A 16562-nucleotide genomic window follows, 5' to 3' on the forward strand; every position below is an offset into this window, starting at 1 on the left:
CGTTCACACCAGACTCACATCTCCTGCAGAGGGTGGCTCATTTCGATCCTCTCTCTCTTCACGGCCGGTTCAGTCGGTCCTCTGGATGCATCGGCGTCGCTGCCCAAATCACTCATCTCATCTGAGAAAGACGCATCTGCAGAGACGCACACGGCGACTGTCAGTGTGAAAGCAGTGACCAGTAAAACTACAATACAGTGAAATGCATTCCTAACAGCACCCAGAAGGTTGATGCTGTTCATCTGGACTTAAACTGAATTGTATCAAATGAAAAATGAAGATGAACCTTTTTCCATGAGTGAAGGCATCATAGAGGTCAGGTCACTGAACTGTAATTTAGATGAGAAACTGTCAGTCGCTGCATAACTTAAACTATTCCTTCCTCGCTCTTTAAACACTCTCACCTCTCCCATGACAGCAATAGGAGTTTCTCCAGTGGCCTGAGCCACGCGGTGCTCCACCAGGTAAAACATGTACTCGTCGTAAAGAAGGCGAATAAGGTGGAAGGAGCCGAAGCTGGCTGCACTGCGCAGAGTCAGATCTCTGATCACCATGGAGCTACAAGAGAAGGAAAGATGTCACGTCAAGGAGCTACAGGGAGCTTTACAAGCTAAAGAACGTTTCTAAAAACACCACGCAGTCGGCGGCTTATACTGGAAGTGTGAACGGAGACGAGTCAACCACACCGACCTGTAGAAAGACCATTTGAGCAGGAACTGGCGTGCAGCTTTGGGGAAACTGGGGCTGCCCTGGTGAGGCTTCAGAACCTGAGAGACCACGTTATCCAGCCAGGTGGCCCACTGGTCCAGAGAGCTCTGCTGCTGCAGGGTGACCTTAAAGTCCTGCTCCAGACGCTGAACCACACTTTCGTCGCACTGACACACCCACGACGCCTGCTCCTGTTAGACACAACAAACACGCCACATTCAGCAACAAAACCCCAAACACGGTGTCGACACATTCCCTTCCCGTGTGCAACGCAAATATTTGTCTTTTCGATGTGAGGTTTTCCGCTCACCTGGACGTTGGCAAAGTCCACCCTGTTGAGGTCGGAGAGCATCTGGTTGATCTGGGAGGTGTTCTGGAGGACGGCACGCGCCGCCTGGGCCAAGTGGTTCAAACTGGTGTATCGTCTCAAAGTCTGAGCAAACGCGCTGACCACGGCCACCTGCGCACAGAAAATACACCGTGAGCCCGTCTGACTGGAATGAGACCGAACAGATGAACCGTTTGTTTTCAGGCTGAAAATCTGCACCAAAAATAAAAAGCACGGCTATTTTAAATGTCACAGCGATGCTTCAACATTTATTTATTTATTTCACACATGGTACAGCAATAATTCATTTCCCATACACAACCTTCCTTTCAGTTAAAGTCACACTGTTTCCATGCATGAAAAGGAAGAAGAAGAAATTCTTACTGACACCTGCCTGTGATGTCTGTGACAATACAAGTAGGCAACCAAAATTACACTCTGACAATATTCTGCACATAACAAAACAAACAGAACAATATACTCAACAATGAGCAACACCACTAAATCTCAAACTAAAAGGATCATTTTTTCAACAATTAAATTCTGTTATTTTCAACTTCTTCATATTGCTTTATCATTTTATCCTTATAGCAGATTTTAAATGGAGAAACATTTGTTCTTATGCCTGTGACTGTTGGACACATTTGCCTTTGTGTGGTTCGACAAACTGATGCTTAAAATAAAACTTCCTTCTGCCGCACAATACAAATAAACTTTGTAACTTAAGGTTTTATTTTTTGCCTTAAACATAATAATTAATGTCTGTAATTTTAATCATTTTGATTTTATAAACAAACTATTAGTGTGTTCTTCATATTTAACATTATGCATAACTCGAAGCTTCTGTAATAAATATAATGGTTTCATATTAGTCACGTATGTATTCCCCCATACTTCAACACAACAGCTCAGATAAGGTAGAAACAATGAAAAATATATTATTCTCATTGTCTTGTAATCTAATATATCTAACATTACCCAGGATATAAATACTTTTAGCCAACTTTTTAACATGTTCAATATGAGGTTTCCATGGTAACTCGTCCACCATTACACCCAGAAAACAGATTTCTGTCACTCTTTCAATTATCACTCCCTCTATAGATAATACCATCGCTTCCTCCTTTACACGGTTTCCGAATACCATTACATCAAATCATTGTTTTATTTTTTTATTTCAATAACCATAATTTTAACCAATTCTTTCAAGTTTTCTCCAGAACAATAGAAATTTGTATCGTCTGCGAACAAAACAAAGTGTAACATTTCTGACACATCACAAATTTTGTTTATATAGAAATTAAAAGGTTTTGGTCCTAAAACAGAACCTTGAGGGACCCCACAGTCTCTTTTCATTCCATCAGATGAGTCGGCTAAACACTGCACATACTGAAACCTATTATCTAAATAGCTGCTTAACCAGATCAACACTATTCCTCTCACATCATAAGTTCTTAACTTAGAAATCAAGATGTAGTGTTGCAGAGTCAAAAGCTTTTTTTAAATCAATGAAGACCCCTACAGTATATTTATTATGATGTGTTGCTGATGAAACGTCTTCAATAGTTTCCATTAATACTTCTGCTGTTGATCTGTTCCGTCGAAAGCCCTACTGACTTTCACTTAACAGCTGATGTTTTTCAATGAAACTATCAAATCTTTGTGCAAAGAGTTTTTCAAGCACTTTAGAAAACTGTGATAGCAACGATACTGGTCTGTAATTATTAAAACTGTCTGTCTCCTGATTTATAAAGAGGGATAACTTTTGCCACTTTCATTCGGTCAGGAAATACACCCGCATTAAATGAGATTAAAAATATAACAGAGAGGTTTGATTATACAATCCAAGGTCTTTTTTACGATGACCACGTCTCGCCCATCACAGTCAGTGGATGTCGTTTTTAGATTCTGCTACAATAGCTATGATTTCCTTTTCAGTGATTTCCTCTAAAAACACAGACTGTACCACTCTGCTCTCCATTCTGAATCATCCTGTTTTCTAATTAAGTTTGCCAGGTTAGGCCCAATATTTACAAAAAATAAATAAATTCATTCAACACTTCATTCATATCACGTGCGACCTTATTTTTCTTATTAAAAGTAAGTAGGTAAATTTAAAGATGTATATTTATTACCCAATAAGTTTTTTTAAGATATTCCACGTACCCTTAATATTATTTTTGGTTTTGTAAAATAATTTATTATAATACTCTTCCTTAGCCTCTCTCATAATTAATACCAACTTATTTTTATCAACTTTATATTTCAGCAGGCTTTGTTCTAAGTTTTATATCATCTCTATACAGGTTATTTTTCTTTGTACATGCATTTTCTAGTCCTTTTGTTATCCATGGTTTACCAGTAGTTTTCTTTTGCTTATATAATACCAGTGGACAGTGATTTTCATACAAAACCAAATAAGTATTTAAGAATGACTCGTATGCAGCATTGGCGTCATTTACATAAACCTCATTCCAATCTTCTTTCATAAGGTCTTGCCTGAACTCATTTATTGCATCATCATTTCTAATTCTTATATATCTGTCCACACACACACACGTCCTCCTTTCATGTCATTTTATAATCTAAAGTAACAAAAAAAAAACAAAAAAACAAAAAAAAAAAAAAAAACACACAGGTAAATGATCACTTATGTTACTTTCCAAGCAATTCATGAAAATGTGATCAATTGAAGTAGCTGACTTTTCAGTTATTCTACTAGGTTTAGTAATCAGAGGGTAGAACCCTCTTCCAAATAATAACTCAAAAAAATCTGATGATGCCTTATGATTGGACGTTTTAAAAAAAATCAATATTATTATCACCGCAAATACAGAATGTCTTATTTCCCTTTACCTTGCTCAATAAATCTTCTACTACATCTGTGAATGTTTCCATCAGTGTCCCAGGCCTCCCATACATACAAGTAACAATTAGATTCCTCTTTCTTTCCATTTCTATTTCTACTGTCACACACTCCATTAAATCAGCAATAGCCACAGACATATACTCAACCCGTTTACATTTCAAATCACTATCAACAAAAAGTGCCGGACCTCCTGCCTTCTTATTAGATCTATTTAATATAATTCATACCCATCAATGTGAAAGTCCCAACGCCTTTCCTCATCCATCCATGTTTCTGACAGTGCTGTCTCTTTAAACTTGCCTTTCAGATTATTCAAAAAATCATTGATCAGAACAAAACTTTTATAGAGGCTTCAACAGGTGAAATGAATTAATGAAAATGTATTGAATCTTCAGTCATTGTGATTGAGTATTCTTTAAATGTCTGTTATCCTTATGAAATACTCATTAACATCCGTACAAGTATTTCACCACATATTTTGAGAAACCACTCATACCTATACAGTTCTTTCTGATCCATAAATAACTGTGGCTCAGATCGATATCTCGTCTCTGCCCAGTTCCCATCCCAGTTCCATATCCACCTGCAGCTTCACACTAATACTCTTCCAGTCTACTGTCTCATACTTTGCCATTTTCCCCCTCCGACAGTCGGAAATAGCGTCTTTCATTGAATAAGTTCGGCTAGTTGTTAGCAAACACATCACAGACCTTCTGCCGTCCGACCGCAGCAGTGCAATCATCCCCCGTAGTTGTCCTGATCATGAAGATCCCTGATCATTACAACCTTGGCTTCTTCTGGTGTTCCGTTGAGCTTTATCATCACTTTGCAATTTCTCGTCCATGTTGCTTGGATTTTCTTTTCTTTACGCATGATACGGGCTTGTCTGGCAATATCGGTGTTCTTTTTTGTGAGATGTTCATTCACATATACTCCACTCCCTTTCAGTTGTCCGGACTGCCTCAGTAGTTCAATTTTGTGTTTTCGATTCACAAATTTTACTACGATTGCTCGAGGTGTCCTGGCATTCTTTCTGGGGAGGGTGTAACACGCCGCGATGTTGTTGCTATGCAGGGGAAGTTTTTTTACTCGCAAAAACTCCACTACCTGACGCTCTAATGTTTGAGTCTCAGTAACTCTTGCATAGCTCCTGTGTTTGGTTTCCAAACCGGTAATAATCACGTCCTCCAGTCGTGCATGCTGTTCCTCCACTCTCCTTCCTAAGAGCTGGATTGTTTTATCCTTTTCCTTAATCAAGCTTTTTAATGCTTTGATTTGGTGCATTAAAGTCGTTAACATTCCTCGTTGCTTAACTATTCTTTCGACGTCTGTTAAGCGACAGCTTAATTTCCTCCAAATCTTCTTCAATTTTTCTCATCTTTGCCATTTTTTCCTTTTTGTTTGTTTGTGTTTTGTTTCAGGCAAAATATATTCGACTTAGAATTAATCACACAGCCTATTCTGAGACGCCAATCTGGCTGTAGCTGCGTTCGCCATCTTGGTCACCTACATCACACGGAGACAGCTGAGGTGGTTTGGGCATCTGACGAGGATGCTTAATGGGCAGCTCGGGCAGCTGTTTCCGCCACGTGATACCTCGGGCCTCGGGGTAGACCCAGAAAACACGGGAGAGATTATATGGAAAGCCTCTGTGTTACCCCCAGATAAGGTGGAGGAGAGGGAGGGCTGCTGCCCCCACAACCCAGTGTCCAATAAGTGGATGGATGGATAAACAAGATTCCACAGTTTTCTGATAATTCACTGAAGAAATCTTCAGAAAAGAATTTTTGGGTAAACTTTTAAGGTCATATCACCATGCAGTGATACACAGATGGACATTTAGCAGCAGCGTATAAAGAACAGTGATGTACATGACTTTCACAGCCAGTAATAACACATAAAGCACAATAGTAGACTGTATCCAACCTCTGTAGGTAGTGGGCAGGTGCATTCATAAAAAACAGATCACTGTAGTGTTGAATGAAACACTGATCACACGAGAGTTTGAAAAGTTCACAGCTGAACATTTGTGGAAATATGATTTTAAAAGCCTACTTGGAGAGTTGCTGGGTTTTATAGCTCACATAAATCATGTGCATGCATGCAGACAATCTGAAAAAGACTTCTGCTGATACCTTAGTGCGGATGATCTCTTGTGGAAAGCTGGTCATGGCATTAGTCAGCCAGCCCTCCAGACTCTTGGCAAAGTTACGGATGGCCTGAGTGAGAGTGCCTGAAGAAAAAGAGCAGCCTGGATTATCATTACTGTCCCCACTCTGCAGAAAGCCTTTCAGCGAGAGTGTAAACGCCGTACGCTGAAAACAAAGAAATGCCTCTAATGTGTCAGCATGTACGTCAACACAGCGAGCCCCTGGTCCTAAATTCATCCTGTTGTCACTCATCAGTCTTAACTCTCAATATATTGCTTTACTTGTTTAATTATTTTTTTTTTTAATCATTTGAATGAAATCCTCAGCAGTACTGACTGGGAACAGGTCGCAGCACGTCGGGGATCAGGATCTCCACCAGGGCCTGGTAGAGGATGTGATCGCAGCTCCTCATCCACAGCCTGACAGGCTCATATTTACACAGAGCCACCAGCTTCTCTGTGGGAATCACACCTTCCGGTTCATCATCACTACACGCACGCGCACACACACACACACACACACACACACACACACACACACACACGCTTTTAAAAATAACGTCCGCCTCACAAACAAAACTGTTGCTCGTAATTCGAGTGAAAAAGCAGTAATCACAGACATGACATCACAGGGTCATTTAATGCCCTGGCGTCAAACACTGAAGCCTTTTTCCCCCTTTTTCTTTCTGACCTGCTGGGAAGGGTTGTGCTTCCATCACTAGGTGGCGGTGTTGAATACCAAAACGTCTGCCAGAGTTTCTCAATGTAGTGGAACTGGAGGTTCATCACCACATCCAAAGTAGCCTGCAGGAGGGGAAGCAGGGGAGGGAATTGAGGGGGAGGGAACAGAGGAGGGAAAAAGAGAGGGAGGAAGAAGGGGACAAAACACACAGAGCTGAACCATGGCAACCAGACACACAACAAAGTTTCTACAGCCAGGCGGGCTGCCTCTCTCTCACTGCAGGTCCTCCTGGTTAGACAATGAGCCAGCTCAAACACAGCTCCCTGCACATTAATCACCAGCAGAATCTTAAAGGCCACGCTCGGGCTTCATCTAGACGGGTCGTTTTATGCTTTTTGCATTTTATTTCACATAGATTTATGCTTCCATCTGCCTACTTTTAGTGACCTGCGCTAACCCATGTGACTTCCTTTTTCCTGTTCAGAAACCCCTTTGAAAGGAGAGCATGCTGCATACAAGTGAACACTCGAGCACAAAGGAAGCAGTGGCAGGGTTCAAACCTAAAATGATTTGCCGCTTCTATAACTAGAGTCAGCACATAACCCCCCGCCCCCTCGAATCCAGCGCTGCGCAGATTTTTTGGGGCCGTTCATCAGGTCAGAGGAGGTGAGAGTCTGGACTCCACCTGAAGCAAAAGGTCAACCTGACAATCTGAAACTGTCCACGCCGAGCCTCTGCTGAACTGAAAAGTTTGATTTGCACCGTGAAATTCTCTGCTTTCTCTATCTGGCAGGACACGCACTTGCTGCTGGATCTTGTTACACAGCAGCGTAGGCTCAAATCACATGATATGTTTTTGCTTCCTCTCCAGCCATCGCCATGGCAACCGTGTTTACAGTTGCCCCCAGCAACAGGTCAAACACAGAACTCCAAAACAAAAAGGAGAATTTCCCATCCCCTCTTAAACCGGAGCTTTTCGCGTCCAGTTTTATGTGCCGCCCCCCCCCCCACACACACACACATACACACACACACACACACACACAAATATAAAAAAACATTTAAAAAGTGTAGGAGAAAAAAACAAAACAAAAAAACCCCAACGTGTTCATGTGCAGAGCTCAGACAGACAAGCAGGCCTCCGGTGGAGCTTCCTGAATCTTAACTGCTTGTTTCTGTGCACTCGCACAAAAAGATCCTGTGATTTATTACCCTGCAAGGTTTACTGAAAACTAATCATTTATTCTCAAACGTTCATCCAAAGGCTTGGCTGACGCCTGGATATTTGGCTGTTACCATGACATTAATAAATACATGCCCCACACTGGATACTTTACAGCCCACTTGAAAAGAGACTCTTTACACTTTAGAGTAAAATATTATTTTTAGCTAAAATAATCATTATTTGTGTTGTAACATTAAATGATATCAGTAAAACCCTTGGCTAATGTGTTAATAGGTCAGTGTTCTCACACACACACACACACACTTTTTTTTTTTTTTTTTTTTTAAATAACAAAACAGGATAAAATGTCGAGTGCTTGAACATTAAAGACGCAGAGGCAGCGAGACTGACAGAAATGTGCCGGCTGCCAAAGCCAGGAGCCCGTGTGCCTGTCCGCCGACAAGGCTGCACAAAGGCCCAAGGGGAGGCCACCACAAAGACACCAAGATGTCCACCCAGTGCACTGAAAGGTTAATTGGCATGTCTTGAAAGCTGCACGGAGATGAAAAGACGGCTGGAACAAAGGGAGCGTGGTGAGGCTGGACAAGGGGAGGGCAGGGATAATACGATAAAGCCAAAGCTTTGCTGCTTTTAATCACAGCCGCTCGCCTGTCTGTAAAGACCCACGCTTTAATGTCCAGAATTATTTCTGCTCTTCTGCAATGTGGTTCGATACAGGTTGCTGAGGGCGACGCTAAATTTCACCCCGTAAGGTTCCCGTCGCACCTCTCTGTCTTCCTCCTCTTTCTCTGCACATCAGTTAAATGATATTTAAATGTCAGTGGTGTCGAATTGATTCTTATTCTCGAAAGCAACACCAGGTCACCGCAGCCGGGCGACGCCTGACCTCGGAGCAGAGGGCTGACATGGGTGTCAGTCTGACGAGGTGATCGCTATTTATGAAGGCAGGAGGTTTGTGGGATCGACTCAAAACGAACAGCAGGAAACTCACTGCTCGCTGATATGATATCTCACACTCAACTGCTGACTGATGCGTAAGAGTTTGTGACATAAGAATGAGTCATTACAGCTTATAATGCCACTAATTAAACTGCAGGCTTCCATTGTTTCAGCTTCATCCTGTTTAGCAGGTAATAAATATCAAAGCTGGAATTTATAACAGTGCAGTAATAGGCTCCACTCAAATGTGTTGTTCATGTGTTTGATGTGCAAAAGACCAAAATAACACGATTAAAACCAAAACTACACAGGACGCATTAATTGTTTCTGCAGATGAAAGACACACACACACACACACACACACACACACACACACACACACACACACACACACACACACACCTTTTTTCACTGTCAAAATGCATCTGCTTATTAAAAATTCATCATCGCTGTCTGTTATGTATATTCACAGATCTCTGAAGGTGTCACAAACATGGCACTTAATCCACTGAAAGTAAAGTGCAGAACACTCTGGTGGAGAGGTGTCAAACATAAAGCCCGGGGGCCAAAATTGGCCCGCTGGACAGCTATGATAAAAGTGAAGGAGGACAAATTTTGCACTTTTAACTATATTTCCACGAGTTTTACAGTTTTTCCTACTGATAAAGAAGTAATAGATGAAAAGTCATGTTTTTTTTCCATTTCAGTTACAGTACAGTATTTATATATAACAAGGTTTTCATTGTTTGTTTAACATTTAACTATGTGAGAAATTGAAGCGGCGAGGCGAGGGCAGAGTGTACTGTAACTGGGAATGGGATGCTACAAAACTGAAGAACAAAGGTTCACGTGTAAGACAAATCCAGAAAAGAATACGGCTTCACTGTGACCCACCTCGCAGTGGTCTCTGTAGAGCGTCTGCAACTTCTTAATATCATTCATGTTGATGCGCTCAGGCAGAGGCTGGGTGCCCAAGTCAGGAGTTGGAAACGGAGGCAGGCTGTGAGACATATCTGCATAAATGTAGACAGGCGTCACTCATTTCACTCACACAGCAACAAGGAGTAATGACACATATGACATCAACTGCTTTATGGATACGTGCAGCTCATATGGTCTGCGTCACAGTGTCTGACATTTATCACCCAAGTTTAAAATCTATGTTCTAATAAAGCCAAGACGAAGCTATGACGTATTGTTATTGGAGATTATGTATCGGAATTTCAGGAGTGGGACCACGCCTCCAAACACGCTCTTTCCGGTTGTCATCTATATAGGTTCCCTCAGTTCTGCAAGCTGTTCATTCTCGTTTACGTGACCCTCCCTCCCTCCTTGTTCTCAATTCTTTAACTTAATTTCTATTTAGTGCATGGGGATCTGCTAGACTGTCACCAGTCCCCAAACCGCAGCTCAATTCATGTCCAAGCATCACCTTTACCTACTAAAACGCTGTCAAACCTAAAATGAGGACGTGGACCCAGCTAGTGAAATAAAAATAGCTAGTGCTAGCATTAAAGACTGTATCTGGAAAGAGAAGATAAGAGTTAAACCACCTTAAGCAGTTTCAGTGGGAGCGCCTGTGCTTACCTATGTACTGCTGGTGGTGTTGGCTCTGAGCAGCCACAGACTGCTCTGGAGTGCTGCTGCAGTGCTGCGAGCTCCCACACAGACTGTCAGACATGCTGTCCACCTTCTGCAGAGGCTTGAACCTGTGTAGACACAAGAGGGTGGAACGTGTACATTAGTGATTTTTGAAGGTCTGGGGAAGCACAATGAAAGAATCGGACACTGAGGAGCACACGCACACATCGCATTCGGTACAAAACCGAGACTGATTTATGCGGGTTTATTTCTGATTTAAGCGGCAACTATCCATCCATTCTCTTCCATTTATCCAGCGCCAGGTTGTGGGGGCAGCAGCCTATGCAGAGAAGCCCCGACCTTCCTCTACTTGGCCATCTCCACCAGCTTGTCAAGGGGAACACCAAGGCGTTCCCAGGCCAGATGAGAGATATAATCTCTCCAGGGTCTGCCCTGGGGCCTCCTCCCGGAACACTTCGCACAGGAGGCACCCATGAGCCATCCCTGGAGCCAACCTGGCTCCTTTCAATGTGGAGGAGTAGCAGCACTAGTGTGAGCTCCTCCCAGGTGGCCAAACTTGTCACCCTATCTGTAAGTGAGAGGCCAGTCACCCTTCACAGAAAGCCCATTTCTGCCGCTTGTATCCACAATCTCGTTCTTTTGGTCACTACCCACAGCTCGTGACCACAGGTGAGGGTAGGGACGTAAATCGAGAGCTTCGCTTTTACACTCAGCTCTCTCTTCACCACGACGGACCGGTACAGCCTTCACAACCCTGCAGCCTGTGACAAAGGGCAGGCCAGGCAGAGTCCAACACCCACCGGAAACGAGTCCGACGTATTCCCGGCTATACGGACCAAGCTCTGGCAACAGTTTTATAAGGATCGAATGGCTCATAGCAACAGGCCTGGCAACCCATGCTCCCGAAGCACCTCCCACAGGACACTCCGAGGGACACGGTCGAATGCATTCTCCAAGTCCACAAAGCACATGTAGACTAAACTCCCACGCACCCTCAAGTGTAAAAATAGTTAGTCCAGCGTTCTGCGACCAGGACAAAAACTACATTGTTCCTTCTGTAGTCGGTGTTCAGCTACTGGACGGACTCTTCTTTCCAGCATCCTGGCATAGACTTTCCCAGGAAGGCTGAGGAGTGTGATCCCCCTAATGCTGAAGACCACCCTCCTATCCCCTTGTTAAAGATGGGAACCACCACCCCGGTCTGCCAATCCTGATCTTCACACAACATTATAGAGGCGTGTCAACCAAGACACCCCGACAACATCCAAAGCCTTCAGGAACTCAGGGCGACCCTCATCCACCCCAGTGGCCCTGTAGTTGTTTAGCTGCCTCAGTGCGTCGTCCCCAGTCTCTGCTTCCTCTACACAAGACACGACAGCAGCATTTAGGAGGTCCTCGAAGTGTTCCTTCCACCACTTGATAACAGCGGCAACGACATTTTTGTTTTTGAAATATGTTTTCTAAGTTCAGTGGGTGTGTCAGATAACCAAGACGTGCAGTGATCTATTATGTGCGGCATTAAAGAGTTTATTCCTGAGTGAGTTTCACTAAAAGAGGCTCATGGGTTTCCAGGACACACGGTGCATTATGCACACACTAGCAGCAGCGCTGTTCTTGTTTTTGGTTAAGCAAAAGGGAAATGAACATAGCCAACTGTCACAGGACTGATGTCAGTGAAGGTTTATTCAGAAACTAGTAAAAGTCATCACAGAGCCACAGAGATGTAAAGAAAGGACGCTACAGCAGGCAGACAGGGAGAAAAACCTGACCTCTGTTTCTGGTGGACTGGCTGCTGCCTCATGGCCATGTACTGGGTGTCCTCCTGCAGTCGGTTGAGCGGCGAGTCTGGCTTCACCCGGATGCCGTAGTAATGATACTTAGAGTTGCCTCTGGTGGATAGAGTGAGAAAAGCCAGAAACCAGTCATGAGAAGCCTTGCCATCAGTGTAATCACTATCATTAGCCCGGTCCATCAGCAGGTTACCAGTGCCTATAAGCATTAAGCATCATCAAATCTATAATGGTCATGTGATTACCGTCATCAGCATCTGCAACAACCTCTTCCTACCTGGTGCCGAGGCGGCGGGTCCTCAGGCCCATAAAGACTGAACGGATGAGTTTGCCGAAGGAGGCTGCGTTAACTGGGTCCAGTTTCTGCTCCTGACAGTGCCGCAAGTAGTGGTTATAGAGGGAGGACCGGGGCAGGCTCACTCCCTCCGCTGTCTCGTAGTTGTCCAGAAGCCATTGCAGCTAAAAATACACAGAAGACAAGTCACAAAAAATAAAAATAAAAATTAGCGCTATAGTCACCTGGTGAAGACACGTCACAAAACAGACAACACGCACACGGTAGCCTGTTTTAGTTTAGTGATATAAATACCAGAGACACCACTGCAGCCCCCCCCCCCCGTCTAACTGTATTCTTCAGAGAACATAAGCGACTACAGCATGACGAACAGTAACTAAGGAGAATGGCTGAAACTGAAGAAATAATCAGCAAAATTATGATTTGCAATATGCAATCCAATAAAATACATCAAAGTAAATTTATGCAAACAATATAGCAAAAAAAAAAAAAATTATGTTAAGAGTGAAGGAATCTACACCACAAATGTCCTCATGCAGATAAAAACCTACCCAGAGATATTATGTGAATCTCATTCTTAAGCCTTATTACACCTGACGGGCAGGACGAAAGCTGCACTGTAATAAAATCTGAGTGTGTGTCTCGCTGTACTTAGAAGTGAAAATAACAGAAATATTTGGAAACATCAGTCGACTTAAGTACATGCAGACGCAGAGCATTAATGCACATGTACAAGATACATAACTGAGGAAAGAGTGATAGCAAATGCAAGTTCAGATAAAGAACATTAAGTGTGCGTGTCATTGAGACAGTGCAGAAGCAGATTAAGTAGCAGTGCGTTCATCTCAGCACACGAAGAGCACACAGCCCACAGATTCAGCCACGGCTTTCTTTCCTTTTTTTCCCCCTCACGTCCTTTTCAAAGAAAGTTCCTGGTTGACTTACATGGCTGTTGAGCAGGCTGCTTTTGTGACTTGCAATTCCTTCAGACTTTTGGAGGTTTTCAATCGCCATTTCAAGCTAAAGAAAGAAGAAGCATGCAAAAAAGAGAAAAAAAGAAAGAAGTGGACACAGAAGGGGGAGGAGGCAAGAAGAGATTGAGAGACAGAAAAAGGGAACAGAAATAAGCAGGGGTATATGAAGAAAAAAAACAAACACACACACAAAAAGATAAAGGTAATAAGACTGTTAGCGAGCAGCCAGATCTCTGCATTTCTATTAAAATCAGTCAGTGTTGTAGCCAAATCTATTACTGGCTGACAAAAGCATGCAAATCAAGGGACTCATAGGGTTAAGCTGCTCAGTGAAGGTTTGCAGTCAGACACTCTAATGTATGCAAATAGGAACCACAAACAGGGGTCGCAGGTCAGCTTAAGGTTTTCAGCAACAGGTCAACAATGCCTACCACCCCGCAGTTTATCAAACGATGTAGCTGAAAAATATTTGAAGAGCTAAATGGCAGACAGAGTAAGCTGTGACTACGACTTAAGCAAAACCGTCAGTGTAGAAAAATACGCTGACATATTAGTCTCTCACTAGACAACGAAAAATAATGGAGTCCAACTGGCGGGCAAAGTGAACGACAAAACCAGGGACATTCTGTTGAGCTGTAGAAGAAAAATCAAGTCAAAAAAGACTTGGTAGTGCAGCCAAACTGGAGACAGAATAAAAGGAAAAAGAAACGGGCAGCGGTCCAAGGCTCCCGAGGGCTCTTGGCCAAATGGTAATGAGCCCCAAGGGTTGCTTTGTTTCGTAGGGCGCTCAAGTGCCTGTGAAAACCTCTGAAACAAGGCAGTGCTGAATTATTTAAGCCAATGTCCCGGTTCTGCGGGCTCACTGGCCTGCACCACTCTGTGCGTTACTACAGAGCTAGGAGGCCCCGACTCAGGCTGCAGGTTCCTGGGAAACTGGGTGGTGAGTTAGGACACAGTCTATCTCAGGTAGTGATGAAACCTACCAAAACTATTATTTAGACCCCCGCCAGACTCTTTCAGTCATTAAGTATTCATTTTTGCTTTGTTATTAATCCTGTTCGAGTTGGTAAACGTGCACCAGAATAACAGCACAGCGGGATGGCTGTTGCTCACCATAGCCGAGGAGGAACGCGACGAGTGCGATATGTGGTTGCGGCTTCCCTCCATATTTCCGCCGTGGATCAGGTAGGTGCTGCCGCTGGAGATGATGTGGCTGCTGCCCACGTCCATGGTGATGCCTACCATGCCATGAGTGGGCACGCCGCCGCTGGCAGAGGAGACCACCGTGGTAACATGACCTCCACCGGCCTGAGAGTCAAAGTAGGGCCCGCCACTGCTTTGCCCGTACAACTGTGCCTCGGGGTTGTAGGAGTAGGCTGTTCGGCTGCAGAGAGGCCACAGAAATTAAAGAACATTTGATTTTCAGCTCTGCCTGCAAAGAGGAATCTTTATGCAAACGCACGGGGAAACAACAACAACAACAACAACAACAACAGTATTGTTAATATACTACATAATTGTGTTGACATCGGCAAAAATTACCGAGGTCGTGCAAATATTTCGCTTTGCTAGAGTCATTAAATATCAAAGTGTGGGATAAAAGTCGTTTAGGCATCAGTTACCTTTAATGGCACTTTGATCTGAGAGATATTTGTTATAAAGTAGTCTGGACAATTATTTGTATTTTTCAGGCCCCTCTTCTGTGGAACCAGCTTCCAGTTTGGATTCAGGAGACAGACACTATCTCTACTTTCAAGATCAGGCTTCAAACTTTCCTTTTTGCTAAAGCATATAGTTAGGGCTGGACCAGGTGACCCTGAATCCTCCCTTAGTTATGCTGCAATAGACGTAGGCTGCCGGGGGATTCCCATGATGCATTGAGTTTTTCCTTTCCAGTCACCTTTCTCACTCACTATGTATTAATAGACCTCTCTGCATTGAATCATATCTGTTATTAACCTCTGTCTCTCTTCCACAGCATGTCTTTATCCTGTCTTCCTTCTCTCACCCCAACCGGTCGCAGCAGATGACCCCGCCCCTCCCTGAGCCTGGTTCTGTCAGAGGTTTCTTCCTGTTAAAAGGGAGTTTTTCCTTCCCACTGTTGCCAAAGTGCTGCTCATAGGGGGTCATATGATTGTTGGGTTTTTTTCTCTGTATCTATGAAGCGCCTTGAGATGACTTATCTTGTGATTTGGCACTATATAAATAAAATTGAATTGAATTATTTGTCTTATTCCTTTTATCCAGCACCGATTTAGACATAATCCAAGATGACTCCATGTTTGAGATGGAGCCAAATACGTGCAGCGCTGTGTGTGTGATTTAGAAAGCAGTCCTCCGGGTTCTTTCACTGACAGAGTCATTGTAGTAAATGTGTTTCAGTTTCACAATAAATCTTTGTCTGCATTTTTTTTTTTTTTTAATTTTTATTCCCCATTTGGAAAAAAATGCAGCACGACTCACATTGTTCCATTGGTATAAACCGCATCTCCACTGTCTCCAACATACTGGACCTGTGACGGGTAGACATGCTGCACCTGCTGCACCTACATGGAGATCACAGTACAATGAAAGCAGCGATCAGTGGAAACAGGCCTGAGAAGATTTCTTATTTATTTATCAGAACCAGCTGCAATCAAGTGGGCAACAGGAAAAAATAAGATAACGGCATAATTCTCTCATTGATGCAGTCTCCCACAAACCCATGGGAGAATGCATCAACACAACTTACATCCATGTCTGTCCACACACATAGTAAACTGCATGAACTGAAGAGCATTAAATGACCTTTGACTACCAATTTTTAATCAGTTCCATCCTTGAGTTTAAGTGAACGTCTGTGCCAGAAACTAAAGGTGATCCTATCGCTTTTGCAAGAATGGAAGAAAATTAAATCACAGTGACATTGATACCTGACTGCTAAAATCAAATCAGTTCTTCGTGGAGTAAAGACTTGTGCCAAATTTGTGGAAATTCCCTCAAGGCATTCAAGACATATTCACAAAAAGCACCGTGCCGCTGACAGCTGTTGCAGGCATAC

General features: G+C 43.3%; 1 protein-coding gene across 7 annotated transcripts in view; it reads right to left on the reverse strand.

Moving 5' to 3' along the window:
* rfx2 (regulatory factor X, 2 (influences HLA class II expression)) overlaps positions 1-16562 on the reverse strand; it is a 56096-nt gene that overhangs the window by 27179 nt on the left and 12355 nt on the right. For 5 of the 7 annotated variants that reach the window (XM_086269363.1, XM_086269362.1, XM_086269358.1 and 2 more), the window contains 15 exons: positions 15986-16068; positions 14636-14906; positions 13494-13568; positions 12531-12712; positions 12233-12352; positions 10449-10570; positions 9756-9874; positions 6746-6858; positions 6392-6543; positions 6041-6138; positions 1019-1168; positions 691-899; positions 405-558; positions 287-329; positions 19-136 (listed from right to left, as the gene is read on the reverse strand). In XM_086269363.1, coding sequence (XP_086125489.1) covers positions 19-136; positions 287-329; positions 405-558; positions 691-899; positions 1019-1168; positions 6041-6138; positions 6392-6543; positions 6746-6858; positions 9756-9874; positions 10449-10570; positions 12233-12352; positions 12531-12712; positions 13494-13568; positions 14636-14906; positions 15986-16068 — 2009 coding nt within the window. The remainder of the gene's footprint in view (positions 1-18; positions 137-286; positions 330-404; positions 559-690; positions 900-1018; positions 1169-6040; positions 6139-6391; positions 6544-6745; positions 6859-9755; positions 9875-10448; positions 10571-12232; positions 12353-12530; positions 12713-13493; positions 13569-14635; positions 14907-15985; positions 16069-16562) is intronic. The other 2 variants (XM_086269360.1, XM_086269361.1) reach the window with 2 other exon arrangements.

This window comes from Aulonocara sp. 'chitande type north' Nkhata Bay, linkage group LG17, assembly GCF_057382095.1.
Source record: "Aulonocara sp. 'chitande type north' Nkhata Bay isolate Kocher_YH1m ecotype deep benthic linkage group LG17, A_spYH_male_GT1.1, whole genome shotgun sequence".
In the NCBI taxonomy this organism is placed as follows: Eukaryota; Metazoa; Chordata; class Actinopteri; order Cichliformes; family Cichlidae; genus Aulonocara; species Aulonocara sp. 'chitande type north' Nkhata Bay.